This window comes from Homalodisca vitripennis, chromosome 7, assembly GCF_021130785.1.
Source record: "Homalodisca vitripennis isolate AUS2020 chromosome 7, UT_GWSS_2.1, whole genome shotgun sequence".
Lineage (NCBI taxonomy): Eukaryota > Metazoa > Arthropoda > Insecta > Hemiptera > Cicadellidae > Homalodisca > Homalodisca vitripennis.
This window is the reverse complement of record NC_060213.1, coordinates 127964804-127983911: the sequence shown is the minus strand read 5'-3', so window position 1 is coordinate 127983911 and position 19108 is coordinate 127964804. Positions and strand designations below refer to the sequence as shown.

At 32.8% G+C, this 19108-nt stretch overlaps 1 protein-coding gene across 10 annotated transcripts in view; it reads left to right on the top strand.

The window, feature by feature from the left end:
* Window positions 1–19108, top strand: part of LOC124366301 (protein alan shepard) — a 167627-nt gene that overhangs the window by 133248 nt on the left and 15271 nt on the right. For 7 of the 10 annotated variants that reach the window (XM_046822732.1, XM_046822731.1, XM_046822737.1 and 4 more), the window contains 3 exons: window positions 29–243; window positions 3763–3821; window positions 9949–10073. In XM_046822732.1, the coding sequence (XP_046678688.1) occupies window positions 29–243; window positions 3763–3821; window positions 9949–10073 (399 nt within the window). The remainder of the gene's footprint in view (window positions 1–28; window positions 244–3762; window positions 3822–9948; window positions 10074–19108) is intronic. The other 3 variants (XM_046822738.1, XM_046822735.1, XM_046822736.1) reach the window with 3 other exon arrangements.

Sequence of the window (19108 nt, the reverse complement as noted above, 5' to 3'; positions counted from 1 at the left end):
AGTGACGGTGGGTGTTGTTGTGTTGCAGTATGGGGCGCAGAGGGTGCCGACAGCAGCGTCACCCGCCAACACCAACTCTAGCAGCAGCAGCAACACGGGCTCACAGAGTGGCACGCTGAGCACTTCACTCAGCAACAACATGGCGCCTCAGAGTGGGGAGCAGCAGCTCAGCAAGACCAACCTGTACATCCGCGGGCTCACACAGAACACCACGGACAAGGATCTGGTCAACATGTGTTTACCGTAAGTAGTCAGTAGTCGTGTCATGTAAATATTTAGCCTCTATAAAGGTAATTTTTTCTTCAACTGAGAACGATAATCAAGTTTCGTTTCCTGTTTGCATCATTGGAGTAAAAATTGTTCTAAAGTATGTACGAAGTATGAAATTCAGGCCAATAGCAGACCAAAAGTTATATTTTATGATCAACTAAAAATTTGGAAAATATTTACCGATGAGTTGTACAGATATTACCAAGAAACATTTTATTCATTCGAAACTGGTGATCTTCCACATAAACTTTGACAACTTTTCCAGTGTTACATTTCTCTAGTTTTGGTTTGCAGGAGCATATATAAATTATTAGATTAGTTTTCATGGTGCAATTTTGCATAAATCACTACTGAGAATGTCCATGATAACAAATGATTACCGTATGATTAGTAAACTAGAAAAATGTTTCTGCTGCAGACTTTTGAACAGAGTACTCATATTCTGCCTCAAACTACGAATCATTTTCTACTAGTGTTAACAGTGTATTGAGTGAGAATTCAAAAGTCAAGTGGAAGGTGGTGGGATAATTAAGTTTGGAAAGGAGTTTGGGCCATCTCACTGTCGGCTGTATTGTGATCGTCAGCCCACCACAACTATGCAGTTATAAACCTTATAACCGCGGTCATTAATTACTTGGAATTTTTCTTCAAGTTTAAGCCGTTATTGAAAAAATGTTGCTATAAAAATATTGGATCTAAAACAGTTCCTTGTGAAACACCTCAATCAGCAGTTCATACAATCTTACAGGTAATAATTATTAAATTTAAATATTTTCAATTTCCAAAGCATGCTGTATGTTGGCCATGAATGAATATCTATGGGAATATCTATGGCATATATCTAAATATGCACTTCTTTATATCCTAGAAATATTCCTTGAAATAACTGTCCCTTTAATATCTAATGCATCCTTGCTCCATTTTGTTTTTATCTACAAAACCACAAGTGCTTCTTTCTTCCAGTGTCGGAATTACACACAGAAAGCTATCAAATCATAAGTGTAACGGAGCTAATGAGTTAGAATTAAGTTATATTAAGTTTGTTGACAAATTGCTTAATTACAATATAAAACTAAATATCTACAGTAATTACGTGCAGCACCACTGTTAATGTGGTGTACACAATCGTAAGGTACAGAGCTCACTGGCAGCTGGGAAATCAATAAGAAAGTGGTGTTAACCTATAAGATCCACTTCTCTATGTAAATAATTAACATAGTTGATTTATACGTTAAAATAATTAGCAATAGATTATTTTCTTGGATATGTTTTGGAAAATCCTAATCTGGGATGACTTTGTCAATTAGCACGATCTTTTTGAATTACAGGAAAAATCAGTTAAGCTACGTAGAAGTTATCTGACCATTTCACAATTGCGTTTATCTTAAGTTTACATGGTAAATCTCAGTATAATAGAAGTATGGAATAAGTAGTAGTTGTAAGACTGTCCTGCACTAGCAAAGGGTTCGCTGCACCACTTTTGGTAGTCTGGACAAGGTTGGAGAAATTTTTCCAGGAGACTGTACTCCTCAGTTGTTTTTGGCGGTTTGTAGAACTGCGGAAACCGTAGACTGGTTGGCCACATGGTGTGCTTCCAGGTTGAACAACAGGTCCTTGAGGCTAAAGTGCATGGCAATAGACCGTCGCTTAGAAGGAGAATAAGAAGTAGGAATTTCACTGCCTCAATTATTTAAATGGAGGACACAACATGTGTACAATGTGTATAAAATGAGGTGTGCATCCTTTCCAAAGAATGTAGCGTTTTAAGTGTGAATGTCAAGGATTAAAAGTATTACTTAAGAGTTTTTAGAGTAGAATATTAGAACATTGACATCTACCCATTAACAAAAAAATCTTATTGTATCATAAAAATCTGTTCTTTCCCACAGAAACATTTTAGTTCTATATTTTAGTTATTTAAGTGACAGTTTGAGTTATATTTTTAATAGATTTTTTTACTGCTTAACGGTTTTTAACGTAACATCACGTTCATAGTGATTGTGCGAAAGTGTCGTACTGACAAAAATATTATTTATTGTTATATTGTTCCTGTTAAGGTTTTTCCCTCAAGGTACTCTTTTCCTCATTTACTGAGACACACAGACTTCCAAGAAAACTTGAATTAGTTATTAGAACACAAGCATTAAATAGATTTAACCTGGGTACTTCCTGATCCGGATTAAGGTTTAGCCTTCAAGTTACTCTTGTTCTCATCTTCTGAGACACACAGACTTCCAAGAAAACTTGAATTAGTTATTAGAACACAAGCATTAGATTTAATCTGGGTACTTCCTGGTCCGGGTCCGGATTGAGGATTTGCTCCTTAAGGTGGTTTCAGCTCCCTAAGGGAGGCTTTAATCTTTGCAAGCCTCACAAACATTGAATAAACAGACTCATCAGATTATCAGACAAAATGTTATGTCCATAAGAAACTTTAATTGCTTAGACACCTACACCTACATACAAATAATAAAATAATTTGATTTGATTGTAGTGTTGGGTTATTCATAGGAAATGCCGGTAACATGACAAATCTGTCAAATAATATTACAGTTATGTTTTGTCTTTACGTGGATGTGTGTGTGTGTGTGTGTGTGTGCATGGTTAATATATACAAAAAAGTGTTAAATATTTTACAAATTTGGCTAAATCATAGAACAAACTTACAATCTATCAAACCACATTAAAAAGTAACAAATTAGTTTGCGTAAAATGGTAGAAATGTAGAAAAATTGTTATTATTAATTTTTAATTGAACTACCATTGTTGAAGTGCCATAATATTAGTAAACTGTAAAAATTTATAGTAGTGAAAGTAATGAAACTGTGAGGTGCGACTCAGGATAACTGTGCATTTACTCCACACTCCTGATTGGTGAAACCACTCCGACATGGCTTCACTTCCCATTCAGCCGTGCCCGGAGGGTTTTTTCTTTGGTCTCTGTGGTTGCTTACGTACATTTTTAAAAGTGTGCGTAGTTAAAAAATACAGTCACCTTGATAATTAAGTTTTTACTAAAATATTTGCCATAGTAAACCACACAAAGAGATTGTGTAAGCTATCACTTGTGATCGAGTTGAGTTTCGTATTTCGTGCGCTGAGTCCGCTTTGGCAGAGATTGAACTGCTATGGGATCTCGGAAACTTTGGCTGAATGGCTCAGAAAGTAACCATTTGACCAGACAGGCATAACCTCAGGAGGTTTGCGCAAAGTTGGGTTCAAATTACTAAAATGATAAAGTGAAGAGGATGTTTGTTACAGGTATATTACAGCAGTATTACATTATCTGAATCCAATTAGCATTTAACCCACTCCTAGCAAAATGAGAGATGGATAGATAAGACCGTCTTATTTTTAGATAGTTAAATCATTATTTTACTTTTTTGTGATTCTGTTCTGCCTATATCTGAGGTATACTTTCAGTATGTTTTAACTATTGTGTGTGATAATGTTGATTTAACAGTGTTTTAATTTAACGTTCTTGTGTTTCAGATTTGGATCAATTATTTCCACAAAGGCAATTTTGGATAAAAACACAAACAAATGTAGGGGTGAGTTTTACACATTACCTGTTGATATGCTTGTTATAATTATTAACTGTATGAAGTTTCTCACTGTCTGTATTTTAGTATGGACTTATTAAATTTGTACGCTTGTAGGTTTTTTATCAAAATTAAACATTTTAAAGTTGTGAAAGTTGGAACACACAGTTTTGTACATTCATAGTAATAAACAGCTTACTGAACTATTATATTAGTGGATGCATGTTGAAAGGTAGTATATTTTTATAGATTTTTGGCCAAAGTGAGATTTTAGTTACGGTTTATAACTTGTTACAACTGAATATCTTCAGGGGTGTTTTTAATACAGGTATCGATTCCACGACTAAACTGGTGGCAAGGAATTACCATAAAACACCTCGTGGATGTGATTTTGGATGAAATTTTGTCCAATCCTTAAACTTTTAATTGTAATTCAAAATATAAGATAAAGTATAAAAGATTTCTGAAATATGAAAGGGTTCACAAAAGGGTAAATTCTAGTTCTATGCTTGGCAACAACACCCAAGCATAGATTTCATTCGGTTCAAAATTTCATAGTTCAGTTGACACGTTTTCTGCAGAGAGCACGGAAAGCTGCTGGTAATTTCTGACGGAAGGAATTTCTGTTGGTTTGATGGGTTTTGAATTGCCAGTTTTGGAGGTGCGCCAACTATAAATTTTGCATTTTGCTGGAGAAACCTTTTGAGACTCTTATGGTGGTGAAAAGAGCTTTCAGGAGAATGCAATGTAAAATAACAGCAGTGTATCATGTGTGCTGTGAACATATCGTGCAAATCGCGAAAACATTGAAGTTGTCTTTGTGAGTGCTTGTCCTTCCAATTCAATTTAAGATGAGAATAATAATTGTGTCCAGGAATTGTGCCTCTAGTCAGTTGAATAACTAATGTTGTTATTTTTTTCTGAATACGGTCATTTATGAACTTTTCAAATAAGAGTATTCTTCATACTTTGTTTTGAACATTTTATCATGTGAACTGAAAGAAGAGAGAGAGAGGGGACATGATCGACAAGTCTCGTATATATTAGACTACATCGAATAAGCACTTGACGGATTGAGATGAAGATTTTACCCTATCTTAGTGAAAACATTGATCAATTTAAATGTCCATTCAATGTTTGGCTTCCGTGATTGATGAGGAATTCCATATAACTCATTCACTGATTGCACTCTAAAAAATGTTTCTAGTACGCAGAAAATAGGTTAGAACCACGTACAATAGTCGTTTTAGTTCAGAAAGACGTAATTATTCACCGTAACTGAACTCTTAAGGAGGTCCTAGCAGTGGCATTCCTTCAATTTTTCAAAATTGTATCTGTTATTAACCTGTGTATATGTTTGTCTATGCATTATTTTAAAACAAAATGTTATAACTTAACACAAGGTAGGACGACACCAAATATCACGTAAAAGACTTTGCTGTGGTTGTATAAAAGATTTAAGTCTATAGCTATATGTGTTCCTATGTCTCTTGTTGAATGTCATATGACATTGCACTCAGATTGTTTAAATATTTATTTATTCAGTGATTTTCTTGTTGCCTAATTTTAACCGTCAGACCAATATAAGAAGCCAAATCCCATGGTGTGACGTGTTTCATCATGAAACTTAGTTCATAGAAATGAACCTTCGTGCAAAACTTCAAATCCATAGATCAGTTTGTTCTCGAAATATCATGTAGACAGACAGACAGAAATGAAATTTGTCCAGCTCCTCGAGTGATTGGTTTCACTAATGCTCAGCCAATAATAGATAATAATTCATAGAGAAATTATGAGTAATAATAATAATAATCTTATTACAAAAAAAAACACTGTTAAGGTCATACTGGACTACCTGTTTTGTTAGTCGTACTATTAAAAAATTTAATTACCTATGCTAATTAATTAGTTGTTTTCTATTTGAAGTGAGAGAGACTTCAAGTTCACAAAATATCACACCGTCTATTATATTGTGCTATCCTATGCCTCCTCCACCACATCCTACTATACAGGGGTGCTGAAAAGTCCCGGGACGGTCTAATAACTTTTGAACTAATTACAATATAAGAACCAAAATTTACATCAAGCTTTTGCTCATATAAAACTATTATTTTATGTATTTCACCATGATATCCTGCTTATGGGGGACGTCCCGCTAGGGGTTGGTGAAAATTCTTAAATAGAAGCATAGGTTGAGTCGTACATCAAATTAAAGCCCTTTTAATTAGAAACATTTTGGCGAAAATCTGACGTAAAACAGTTGACGCATTACAAAATGGCGGACACTCAAAGATTATAAAATACAGAATTTTTCAAATGCAAACATTCTGGTTGTTAGAGAAAACTGAGACACTTAATCTTTTATTTTACTTCTTTTACTTCAAATCACTTACCAAAACAGTTATAACAAATGTTCAAAGCGTTTGCCTTCAGTTTGCTGACAATATCCCAATCGATTGTAGAACGCTGATATCGCATTGTTTAAAGCTTGGACAGGAACACCCTGAGCTTCTCTTACAATACGGTTTCTCAACTCATCCAAATTTTGAGGTTTTGTTTTAAACACTTTTTCTTTGAGGTAGCCCCAAAAGAAGTAGTCTAAAGGGGACAAATCTGGAGAACGGGCAGGTCATTCTATTGTTCCCCTTCTACCAATCCACTTATGTGGAAAGACATTGTCTAAAAAATGTCTTACATGTACACCATAATGTGGAGGGGCTCCATCTTGCTGAAACCTGATATTTTCATTAAACAGATGCCTTACCTCATCACATGATCTAATACGGTCACCAAACCCGCGCATCATTAATAAAGTTATTCTTTCTCTCTCGGAAAGCGCCATAGCAAAATAAACTAGCACTACTGAAACTACTTGCAAAATTAGGGCTTGAAGACTTCTAAGTGACTGAGTTGATAAAACAACTGTATCTGTCAGCTGGCAATTTCATTGTTGTCTTTTTGGTCTTGTTTGCTTCAGCTGATTACCTTCCAGATAAGGAAGGTAATAACCTTACCTGCTGATAAGGAATTTCCAGATAAACAATGCGATATCAGCGTTCTACAATCGATTGGGATATTGTCAGCAAACTGAAGGCAAACACTTTGAACATTTGTTATAACTGTTTTGGTAAGTGATTTGAAGTAAAAGAAGTAAAATAAAAGATTAAGTGTCTCAGTTTTCTCTAACAACCAGAATGTTTGCATTTGAAAAATTCTGTATTTTATAATCTTTGAGTGTCCGCCATTTTGTAATGCGTCAACTGTTTTACGTCAGATTTTCGCCAAAATGTTTCTAATTAAAAGGGCTTTAATTTGATGTACGACTCGACCTATGCTTCTATTTAAGAATTTTCACCAACCCCTAGCGGGACGTCCCCCATAAGCAGGATATCATGGTGAAATACATAAAATAGTAGTTTTATATGAGCAAAAGCTTGATGTAAATTTTGGTTCTTATATTGTAATTAGTTCAAAAGTTATTAGACCGTCCCGGGACTTTTCGGCACCCCTGTATAATGAATATCAGACTCAGCCTATGGCTACCTTAGTGGTTTTCTTTTTTTTTTGTGTCCTTTTAATTTTTTTATGAACCTTGTACTCTTCTCAGTATGTGCTCTACCCATCTCATTCTTCTTGTTCCTACACATGCTCACGTATGGGTCATTTATATTTCCCAAAATCTGCAAATCTCGTATATAAATTTCTCATAAACGCTCCTTTTCCTTTTCAAAGTTTTTATAAAATAAAATAATTTTTTATATTTTGTTGTGTATGGTCATATTTTACTACTGTGCGCTCTAAGGTTTACGTAACCAATAAACCTATTTAAAAAATATGACAAATTAAATATGTATATTTCATATATCGGTAAGAATTTCCATAAACAAACCATGTTTGCTTACTCCTGAAATAAGTTTTAAATTAGAGTCTAAGCAGAAAATGTTATCTCTAGACCTCAATTTAAAAAAATTACACAGTGAAAATATAGTACATCCCTCCCTCTCTCTCTTCACAGGTTGAAAATCTGAAAACATTGTTGAAGTCAATTATTTACTGTGCTCACCATAAATAATGTGTAGCATTTAATATAGTTCACTTTAAGTATCAATAATAATAAATTCCTGCTAGTTGAAGTGGCCACATTTTTTAGATTATATCAGTCACTATTTAACTTACTAATTCTATTTATGTTCTTAACCTCAAAGAAGTCAGGTACATGTGAAAACTATCTCGAGAAAATATGTAATAGGAAGCTTGTAGTTGCCTGTTATAAGTCAATATGTCATACATATTTTTGTAGGTTAAATTCACACTTAGCTTAACTAGCAGCTGATATATATATATATATATATATATGTGGCGGATATGTGTTTCCTGACGTTTCAAGAAGTTACATTATGGCCAAACAATCAACGTAGGTATTGTTGAATTTGGATGAATTTTAATACAAAAGATAATTTAAAGGGTTTACTTCTTCGCCCAACTTATTGGGGCTAAAAAATAATTTCGCACTTTACCTAGTGAAATAGAAAATATGCATGCATACATACATCCTAGAATATTGGCTATGCAAGTTTTTAATGTTGTTATTTATTCTTAATTCTGCATTTGATATACAAATTCAGCTGTTTGAATAAATGTTATAATATTTATATTTTCACATTCTTTTTCCTCGACTTGTGTTTAAACACATTCCCTGCATTATGGGTTCTACTTTTACCTCTCTGTTATCTATTTTCAGTGTCCATCCTCATAATGCTCCAATAAATTTGTCTTTTGCTTGTTCAGTAGCTAGTGTAGGCTTCTGAATATTCAGTCGTTTGATGAGAAAGACTATTTCGGATGTCTTTTGATAAATGTTTACTATCGTATTTGGATTATAAATTAAAACATTCACAAAATAATCTGATCCTAATTACACAGATATGGCTGTCACCTTTGGAGGCTTGAAATGTTGACAAGTTAAGGTCATATCTAAAATGTTAATTAACTGATAAAGTTGCTGTCATGGATGTCACATTGCTCTTGAACTCAAGAACTTGTTCTTCAAAGCGTTTGCAACAGTCTTAAGTAAAAATTCTAATCACTTGATTTCAAAGTAACATTTTTATTGCAGTTCATTTTTATTTTTCCAGTTTTTTTTCAAGTCTAAAATTTAATATTTTTTGTAATGGTTTGAATTTTGAAATTTAGTACCAAACTAATAATTTTAGGATTTACATGTAACTGAGTTATGATACATATTAAAATCTTAACGATAAAATTACAAATGCCTTAATTCAAATAAATCAAAGGCAGATGACCTCCTCATTAGGAACAAGTGATACTAGCTCACTATTACGAGTCCAGTAGATTTTAACCGTGGTAAATAACATAGCATGACCTCTCTTAAACCAAAGTATATAAAGCCAGAGAGCTATTACATGTAAGGAATGATGAGGTTATGTCTAAAATTTTTAGATGCAGCAGTGAATGCTTTGCAGGCTGGAATCCTAATAGGAATAATGAAATAAGCATCTTGTAGGTAATTTCTTTTATTTTTCAACTCTTCACGATAAGAGCTTTCATTGTTGCTTTTGAAGACAATGAATGATGCACACTTCTGGTTACTGATTTGTTGATTTGTCAATCGGAAACCGCAATGAAAACTCTGTATAATGTAATGCTTTAAACAGTATGGATAGGTGCCTGTTAAAGGTTACAGGATTGTTGACTGGGTCAAACATGCGCGGAAGCAGCAGTGAAAGCAGGCTAAGAGGATCCAGGCACAGATGTCGAAAGTGGATATCACACACAGCAGTTCTCTGTATAGTATAATGATTTGCACTTGTTGCAGTTTAGGGGTTTGTTGAATGTGAGTCAAACGTGTACGGAAGCAGCATTGAAAGCTCTGCAGACTAAGGGGATCCAAGCACAAATGTCAACAGTGGGTATCACACACAGCAGTTCTCTATATTGTAGAGTATTGATAAGCGCTTGTTGCAGTTTACGGGTTTGTTGACTTTGAGTCAAACGTGTGCGGAAGCAGCATTGAAAGCTCTCCAGGCTAGGGGGATCCAAAAGCAAATGTCGACAGTGGGAATCACACACAGCAGTTCTCTATATAGTAGAGAATAATGACTGGCACTTGTTGCAGGTTACGGGTTTGTTGACTTTGAGTCAAACATGTGTGCGGAAGCAGCAGTGAAAGCTCTGCAGGCTAAGGGGATCCAAGCGCAGATGGCGAAAGTGGGTATCACACAGCCTCGGGCACCCGCAAGTGTACGTGTGTGCATGCAAGTATTCTCTAATACACTCCACATCCAGGTCTGCCCGCTTTAAACACTACACTGCATATGGGACACGTAACTAAAATAATTTGTTTAATATTAATTTTTAAATATCTTTTGTACGAAAACTCTAATATTATTAACAGTCTTTTCTCTGATTGTGATGTAGTATTCAAATTAAGTTTACAGTAAATTAAGATGGATTGCATTTAGCTGCAGTATCCAGAAAGGTTTAAAATTCAAATAGGTCGATATACATATTAATATCAGGTTTAGTTTTTTACAATTTTAATTTTGTTCGTATATAATCAAGTAGAATTCAAAGCGAGTATTAATTTTCTAATTATAAAATTTCCTTTACATAAAACAAATTAGGAACATTAAATCATTATTATTACTAACGCCATCTTTTCAACCTTTACTATTGTAAAAACATGTTTCTAGTAGTAATAATTTGGCTATGTGTAACTTAAGTTGAAAATAGTAAAAATATCAATGAATTTCTCAATTTTTACATTCCACTTTCTATTAATATAAATTTTAGGATCAAAATATTAATTAATCTAAACACAACACATTTTGTTTAGCGCAGGTATATTTTAGTCCGTAAGGCTGGCAGACCTGGGACCACTTCTGTAGAACTTATGGTTTAAGTAGTGTACTTGTAATTCTGTCTCGTAGCCTAGGTTTAGCCTTACCTTGTCTGTACTTCATGTGGGCCGTCTGCCCAGCGAACAAAGCACCCCCTCAACTTGGAAATGGTGGTAACATTAATCAAACAAGGGCTGTTGTAAAGATTGTTCCATTTCCAATTTGAATTCTTAATAAAACCCGTACAAATAAATATAGAATATTTTATTTTATTTCAGATCGGTTTATTTCATTGTAATAATAATGAATTTTTATGTTTAAAAATTGATCAGAACAAATGAATATTAAGTCATGTATAATTTATGAAATTAAATGTATTTAACATGTCTATTGAAAAAATTATGTTGCTTAATGTTTATTATAAAAAAAGCACAACCAATAATTTCCTAAACCAACTGGCAGGTAAATCACACTACTTAAGCTACTTCGAACTTAATCTCATTTTCTTGGATTTCACCGTATTGCCTCAGATTTTAATTGACTTTTTTGGACATTTTTATACAGATATTACTATTTGTTAAAATCAAATTGTATTCAACTAATTTTTACATTATCGATTTTTAAATGAAGGGTGTGATACTGTTAGTGGCAATTTTTATGAGTAGTTTCCGACTGTAAAAATACTATTTCAAACGCTTCTCAAAATGATTGCTGAAATTTGTGAAAACTGTGACATCGTTAGTGATAATTTTTAACATCACAAAAGCTTTGAAACTATGGAGCTGGAACTTTGTACACACTCATCTTATCTCTTAGATGCAGCTAAGAAACAGTTTCCAAATTTCACAGCCTAATCGCCCTAACCGTAAATATATTCTATGTATACATAAACTAAATATTAATATGTACTTTTATTCCCTGAATTAACTCTGCAACCCCATTAAATAAATTTCTGTGTTCACTTTTAGATTGGCATAGTCAAAGCAGCAGCTCTGTTATAATCTGAGCCCTGAAAGTTTCCTTGTCTTACAACTCAATTTCACTATGTCACAATATAGCTTACAGTTTTAAACTCGAATTTTCCCAACAAGTTCCATCAATAAAGAATATTTTTCTAAAAAGCCTGTCTTTTTCGAAATTGATAATAACTATCTGATTTTTTATACATGAAGACTTAGAAAAGAACTAAAACTTCTCAAAAAACCTTCCATAGTTGTAACAGATTTATTATAAACAAAAGTCTGTTTGAGAATGTATAAATACTACAAGTACAAAATTTTGCAGATATCCAATTATTTCTTTTATAACAGTGGATGCTTTAATTTTTTGAGGGCATAACTTGCTCAGGGAGGGTCAAATTTTGTAGTCCCATGTTCTTACACAAAAGACCTTAATTTTGATTGTTAGAATATCACCTAAGAGATTTCACATATACATAGAGAAATATTCGTTATTTCCTTATCTAATGTTGAAATGTAATTTTCTTGTCCTGAGTTTGTTCGCTGGGCAGGCTCTTCTCTAACTGTATTACCATGTTGACTTCAACAACTCACACTGTGGCTTTCTTGGGTCATCTTCTTCCTCTGTACTCTCTTGTCTTGGACATCTCTGTTAGGTTACATTGTCTGATAAGGTTACCATTATTATCAATTAGTATTAAATTCCTCCTTGTTGTTGGACATCTTCGCCACTATTTTTTGCTATTGGTGATGTAAATTATGACAGGACATAGTAGAGAGGTCCTGAACCATTGAGCTGTACACACCTTTTAATCATTAAATTACCATACACTATTCAAGTGTCACTATAAAATTTAATTTGGGAGTAATTTTTGGAGATCTATTACTTATTAATGGTGCTTTAGAAGTAGAAAGTAAGGGGTTGATTCCTGGTAATTTGTCCTTTTTTCACTCTAAATTAGGACTTATAAAGATAATTCTTTTTAAAGTACCCCACATGCAGTGATGTATGTACAATCATAGTAAAAAGTGGTGGCTACCGGACAATAATGTACAGTCATAGTAAAAAGTGGTGGCTACCGAACAAAGTCGGGTCTCTTGTATAAACAAGGATTAGTTGTAATGGCTAGGCCTTGACTTATTGAAATTACTACTATGAATAGTTTATTAATTAAACTAAGCACTACTACTAGCACTATCTCGGTTATTACGAAATTTCGATTTACATTGATTCACAGCTTTACCTGGTCAAGATGCTCACGATGCTGGATGTGTCACAAATTGTGTTATTTTGACATTTATATTTACTATGAATACTGTCCATCTGTAATTCAGACACATTTTTTGTAAGGAATTCATTTAAACAAATTATTATTTATATGTTTTGTACTAATAGATACCATACATTTTTATGAGTTTAAGTTTACATTATAGTGTGGTGATTTTGTGGTGATTCATATAAATCAGAAAAGAATTAATTTTTGTGAAGGTTTTTGATGAATAAATTTTCTCAATGAAATTGTTTAGTACCTAATGTCATCACTATTAACAGGACATTAGTTTTTATATTTCTAATTATAATATTATTGTACCAGATATTAACCCTCTGACTGACCTTAGTATTTCCCTTAAATGCCAAGCAGTTTCTCCCAGTTTTGGAAGCTTTCTTTCTAAAATCTGTAATAGTTCTTTACTGCAAACCTAACTTTATTTGGTATCATTTTGTTCGCAATGAACAGTATACTACAAGCATAATTAGTAACTAGGGTAAATATTTTTATTTAAATTTTTTATGGTGAAGGGGAAAATGTTTTTCCATGTAAAAAAGGAGGAGGGATATGCCTGGAAAATATAGTTAATTATATAAATTTAAAATTCTAAGATAGCCCAAATGTCATAAATTTAGTCGTTTCAGAAAATGTATAGTTTTGTATTAGTCTTTGAGTAAAAAATTAGTTTTAGCGTAAAAACTGAAAGTAGTACAAGAAGTGTGGGTTTCGTGATCAAAAACATATAAATTTGTAAAAATGTTTACAAATTGTTGTAAATTGTAAACCTATCTATATTTGGTATAATTTTATTTGCAATAAACTAGAGAACGCTATAATATTCAATATTGTGAAGAAACCTAAAGTTTTTATTTTTTATGGTTAGGAGAAACCCAAAATGCTTTAATATTTTCTATAAAAAGGGATAATTACCTTATAAAACAGTTATTCTTAATAATGTATTGGGGTTTTGTAGTAGTTTATAATAACCTAAGGGTCATAAATTTAGTATAGTTTATATTTATATATAGTAATATTTTGTTACAAAACTATGAAGCACTTACAAAAACAAAAAAGTGGGTGAAACTATTTTTCTTCAATGACAAAAATAGCAATGTCATTCCAAAATTACTCCACTGAAATAAAATAATATAAAAAACCAGGCAACTTTTTACCTGGTATATGAATCACGTTGATACTTGATTGTTTACGTGTTATAACAAATGTGATTAAGCGGGTGGGCCCATGGGCCAAATCAACGGATATATGTTGATTGACGTTTAAGGAATGAAAACAAACAACGGATATCCGTTGAATGGCAGTTGGAGGGTTAAAGAATAATATAGGTTGATATTATTGTTTGTATAAATATTTTAATTTCCAATACATTTGAAAGGCTGTAACTATTTTTTTTTTTTTTTTTTTTTTTTTCAATTTCATATAACATAAGGTTGAATCTTGAAAGTGATGTAAGGCTAGTGTTGATGTATACCAACATAGTAATTATGTATAAATTATGGACACGTTGTAGATACGCTTTAATGTGTTGTAGAACTATTTCATTACGTATTTATCTTCAGTTAGGAGTATAATAATACATAATTTTAAAGCAACCTTGTATTTTTATTGGGTTATTAGTATGCAAGGTGGAGGAGATTTCAAAAGATGGTGGATATTTTTTAACTACATAACCTTTCACAAAGTATCGAAAATGTAGGATATTAAGCAGTGATTGTGACATGACGTAAAATCTCCATTGTTGAAAAGAGGTAAAAAAATTCTTCCAAGAAATTAAGGGAGATATAAAATGTTTTGATATTTGAATGTTTATAGTTATTATGTGTAACACTTTGTTACATTAAGTTCTGAAAAACTCCTCATCAGTATAGAGTAATGTGACTCATGCCAGAGATAAGTGGCTAATGATAAGGCAGGGTCCCTGATAAACAGTTCACCACAAATAATGTGCTTTTCTCTTTGTTCACAACATTTGACTTCTGTGTCAAACCGAGTGTTTGGCTATTATGTTGAACATGTCTGAATAAAAAATTGAAATATTTGACTTCAACGGATTTACCATGTTATTACATTTGATTGTTGGTTTATATTTTCGATCAAAGCTAAATCTGATATTTGTTTAACAAAAACATTCACGTTTCGTAAATCATACCATAGATAATAATATATTATTATACATATTATTATTTATAATATATATAATAAATAATAGGTAATACTTTTTAGTCTCTTGAATATATTATATAGGTGTACAAGTATTTTTGTTATATTTTCATATCTGATTACCAGTATGTGTTTTTATTCTGCAAAAATTGGTAATACTGTATTTTTAGTATGTATTTTTCATATTTTCCAGATACTTACCTCAACTATCCTTCCTATTCTTGCTCACAGAACTCTTCCCAGTCCCTGTCCAATCAATCCAAAAGGTTCCGTATTGAAATAATACAGCTTTATTGAAGTTAAATGTAAGTGTTTAAGTAATAACTTAACAAGAAGTTTTCTATTTCAGTCTAAACTCTTTCGTTCCCAACCAGATTTTTACATCTACTAAAAATCTCAGCATTTACTGTAAGGGATATGCTAAATATCCGAATACAATTTAGGCCTTTCACAGTCATTTTCAAAATCATTATTTATTGTTCAACCAATTTACAAGATTATTCTTTTTATTTAGTACAAAATACACTAAATTATAATTATGTGAAAAGTATTATTCATGCAATAAATAATACTTTATTAATGAAAAAATTAACTCACCTAAAATAAATTCTTCAAACATTTTACACTTTGTCATGAGAGGTAAATAAAATAAATTGTTATCACTTTATATAAAGGAACAGATAAAAATAAAGAACAAATTTTATTAATGTATGTGACCAAGTCCTAGTATAAAAAATAAGTGAACTTTTGCACTTAATGTTCTATCTGACCATTTGCTCTATAAAAGTGCAGATGTTTCCTCAGCCCTTCTGAGTCTAAAATTGGGAGTTCCCCCTTTACAATGCTCTACTATCCATCCATTCTTAGTTTAAAGTTGATTGTTGATTAAAAATGGATTAGTTGAAATGTTTGCAGGATTTTTAGCATTTGCCATTGTTATACATGTTTTTGTTTTCTTAGGACAAGAATCAGAGAAATTGCACTTAGTCCTAAAAGGACCTTTGCGCTGCTTCCAAAGTGACAGGATAGTTAAGGTTGGAAGTAGGGTCCTGTCAAGATCCATGAGGAAGGTTTTTGGGCATAAATCTCAGTCAAGTGTCCTTGAAAGTAGAGCAGCCAGCTCTGTACCAGCTCTCCAGTCAAAGCAGGCAGGGTGGCATCAACTCCAACAGTCATCCCCCGCAGTAGACTAGACCTATCGATCTTCCCTTGCAACCCAATATCTTGCGGTTAGTGATGTTCCGCTCCTGGACATCCATAGGGTTGCCCAGATTTAAGTGACATCGGTTTTTGCTGTATCCAATGTAGATTCAACCGGAAGGTATAAACGAGTTGTAAGTGAACCCTTCTGGAGTTTTTGTAACACATATAACGATGGTAAATATTCAAAATCTTGTTAGTGCTCATCCATTTTGTGTCAGCTGGCTGAAATGAAAGAATATTAGGGAATATTGAGCATTTGCTATTGTTATCATTACAAAATTGAAATCCTTCGAACGTTTGGAAAAGCGATAACCATCCATCCATGTTTTCCCACCCAATTTATGATAAAAACTTGTTCTCATACATAAATTGTTTAAAAAAAAGTATTATGTATTTTACAAGCATTTAATTCATGATTATGTAACATTATTGATTGGTTTTTAATTTATAAGTATTATTGCATAAATATAGTGTTTAAGAGTGTTAGTACGTATCCTAAGTAAATAGATTTCACATATTCTTACATGTAAACAGGTGTACAATGATTACGTAGCTTTAAACGATGCCCCGTTTGTACTTGTATTGTTGTGGTGCTGTACATACTGACTGTATGATGGTGTGCGTCTCCCACTGTAATAGTTAGCCTGTCGTAAGTTGACGTTTGGGGAACGTAAGTTGTGGACTCAGCCTGCCGTCATAGCTAACGTAGCGCATGGCCTTGGTACAGCGTACCGTTCTTCTATAAGCTGTCTACTTCTCTGTCTTCACAAGAAACAAGTAGTCGTATCCAGTTGCTGGCAAAAGATTTTTATTTTCTTCACCTATTTAGAAAATTCAAATGAGCTGTCTTTATTTTCTAATTAAATATTTTTGAAATTCTCGTTCATTTAAATGCCCAACAATAAATATTTGAAATGTTTTATATATTTTTTTATTAAATAACATATTTCATAAGATGTATTTTGTTATACATCAAAATAAAGTAATTAAGTAATATTATAAGTTGAATTGAATGGAAAATTTGTTCTTATATTCTGCTAAAGTATAATTTGTTCACAATAATAATAGTGAAATTTCAGTGTCCACCAGTGTACACATTGTTAGCAAAATAATACTTTTTTTACTTCTATCTTTATCAATTTACTAGGTTTTCTTTACCTAGATCAGTAAAGCCTTTTAGTTTTAAGAATCTTAAGAAGACAGAGAAGTTTGCCATATTCATAGAAACGCTTCCTAGATGCAATTAAGGTAGTTTTTAAGTATTGTACTATAATATGTGTCAAACCATACAACTAAATGTGATTTTGATAAAAATATTTTTATGGATAACAAATTCTTAGAGTATTAACAAGACGTTGAATGCATCTTTTAATAGTGTACGTTACGTTGAGGAGTACGTTTTTAATCTAATTTCACATTGTGTTTTAGACTGATTGGTTTGACACGTTAGACTTAGATTACAGCCTAGCAGTAGGCTTATGAGTGATTTTGACAGACGGTACTTAGTGTTGTATCGTAGGTAGAGTACTTCACTAGCCAGTAGGAGGTAGACAGTGGTGTATCTTACATTATTGTAGTTAGTCTACATTACGTTAGCGGTAGAGTGCGTAGACTAAGTTTGGTTAGTTAGCGTTATCGTACTTTACTCGCTAATATGTCTCATGTGCGTAGGTAGGTAGGAACCCTCTCACTAAGACCATGCCCTGCTGCTTTCGCACGCCTAGGTTTTGTATTGAAACTGACAGTAGAGAGCCGTTAACCACAGTGTCCCCGAGTGTAAGATCTCTGATGGTATTAATAATCGTGTCATCATTCAGCCGTTGAGAAATTCGATCATCATTAGATTTGTCACGATATTTTACTCTATATTTTTTGTGGCTTTAAGTACAAATGTTGTTTTCCATGGACGGAGTAACTAACTGAATTAATCCAGTATTTGAATGGTTCAGTTCCCATATTAAATGTTGATCACTGAGGGGTTCACCCTGATCCCGGTGACAAAGTGTCAAAATTCCAATAGAGTACGCTGTTCCCATTTTTCTTGCTCAGTAACAGGATCTGTCTGTTACTTGAATTCCAAGACAATTTTATATCATCCAAGAGCAGCTTATTTAATGTGTGGTTTTTATTGAAAATTTACTACTCGTTTCATAAATAATGTCGGAAACGAACAGTATAAAGCTTGTCTCATGGAAAGGTCGAAAGAGGAGTTAATTTCTTATGGTACCATCATGTTGCTATTTGTAACATAGGCACACAACCATTAACAGTTGAACCATTACTGACACCTTTCTATGTAATTAAAGGACTCTTGCAGATATTTCATTTTTGCTCTATCTTATTCTGTGGTTGAATTAAAATTCAATGTTTTAACATTGAGTGGCTGTGGATCCACTGTCCTCAAATATTGTACAATATCTTAATATTTTTGAACCAGTTAAATGGATATCCTACGAGTAATTTCTATATTAGCTTTTATTGAATCTTGGCTGTAGATCTGATTACACCAGTGATAAACCATTTTCGTAAGTTTAGCTAACCACCCCTTAAAATTGTGATTTACTGTAGTAAAGTTATTAACTCACCTAACACTTTGTAAGAGCACTCACTTTACCAAGAAGGTTGGTTCAGATCAGTTGTCGATACTCATGTGCGCACTCATCCACAAAAGTGGATTGACTTGTGAGTCTGGTGGTCATTGATTAGGAAAAAATTGTAATAATTATTAGGCAAATTTCTTTTGAAAATTAAAATTTTTCATTGCTTCCAGGGTTAATCTATTTGTATTAAGCAGTTTCACAGTTTACAGTTCATAGTTTGGTTAT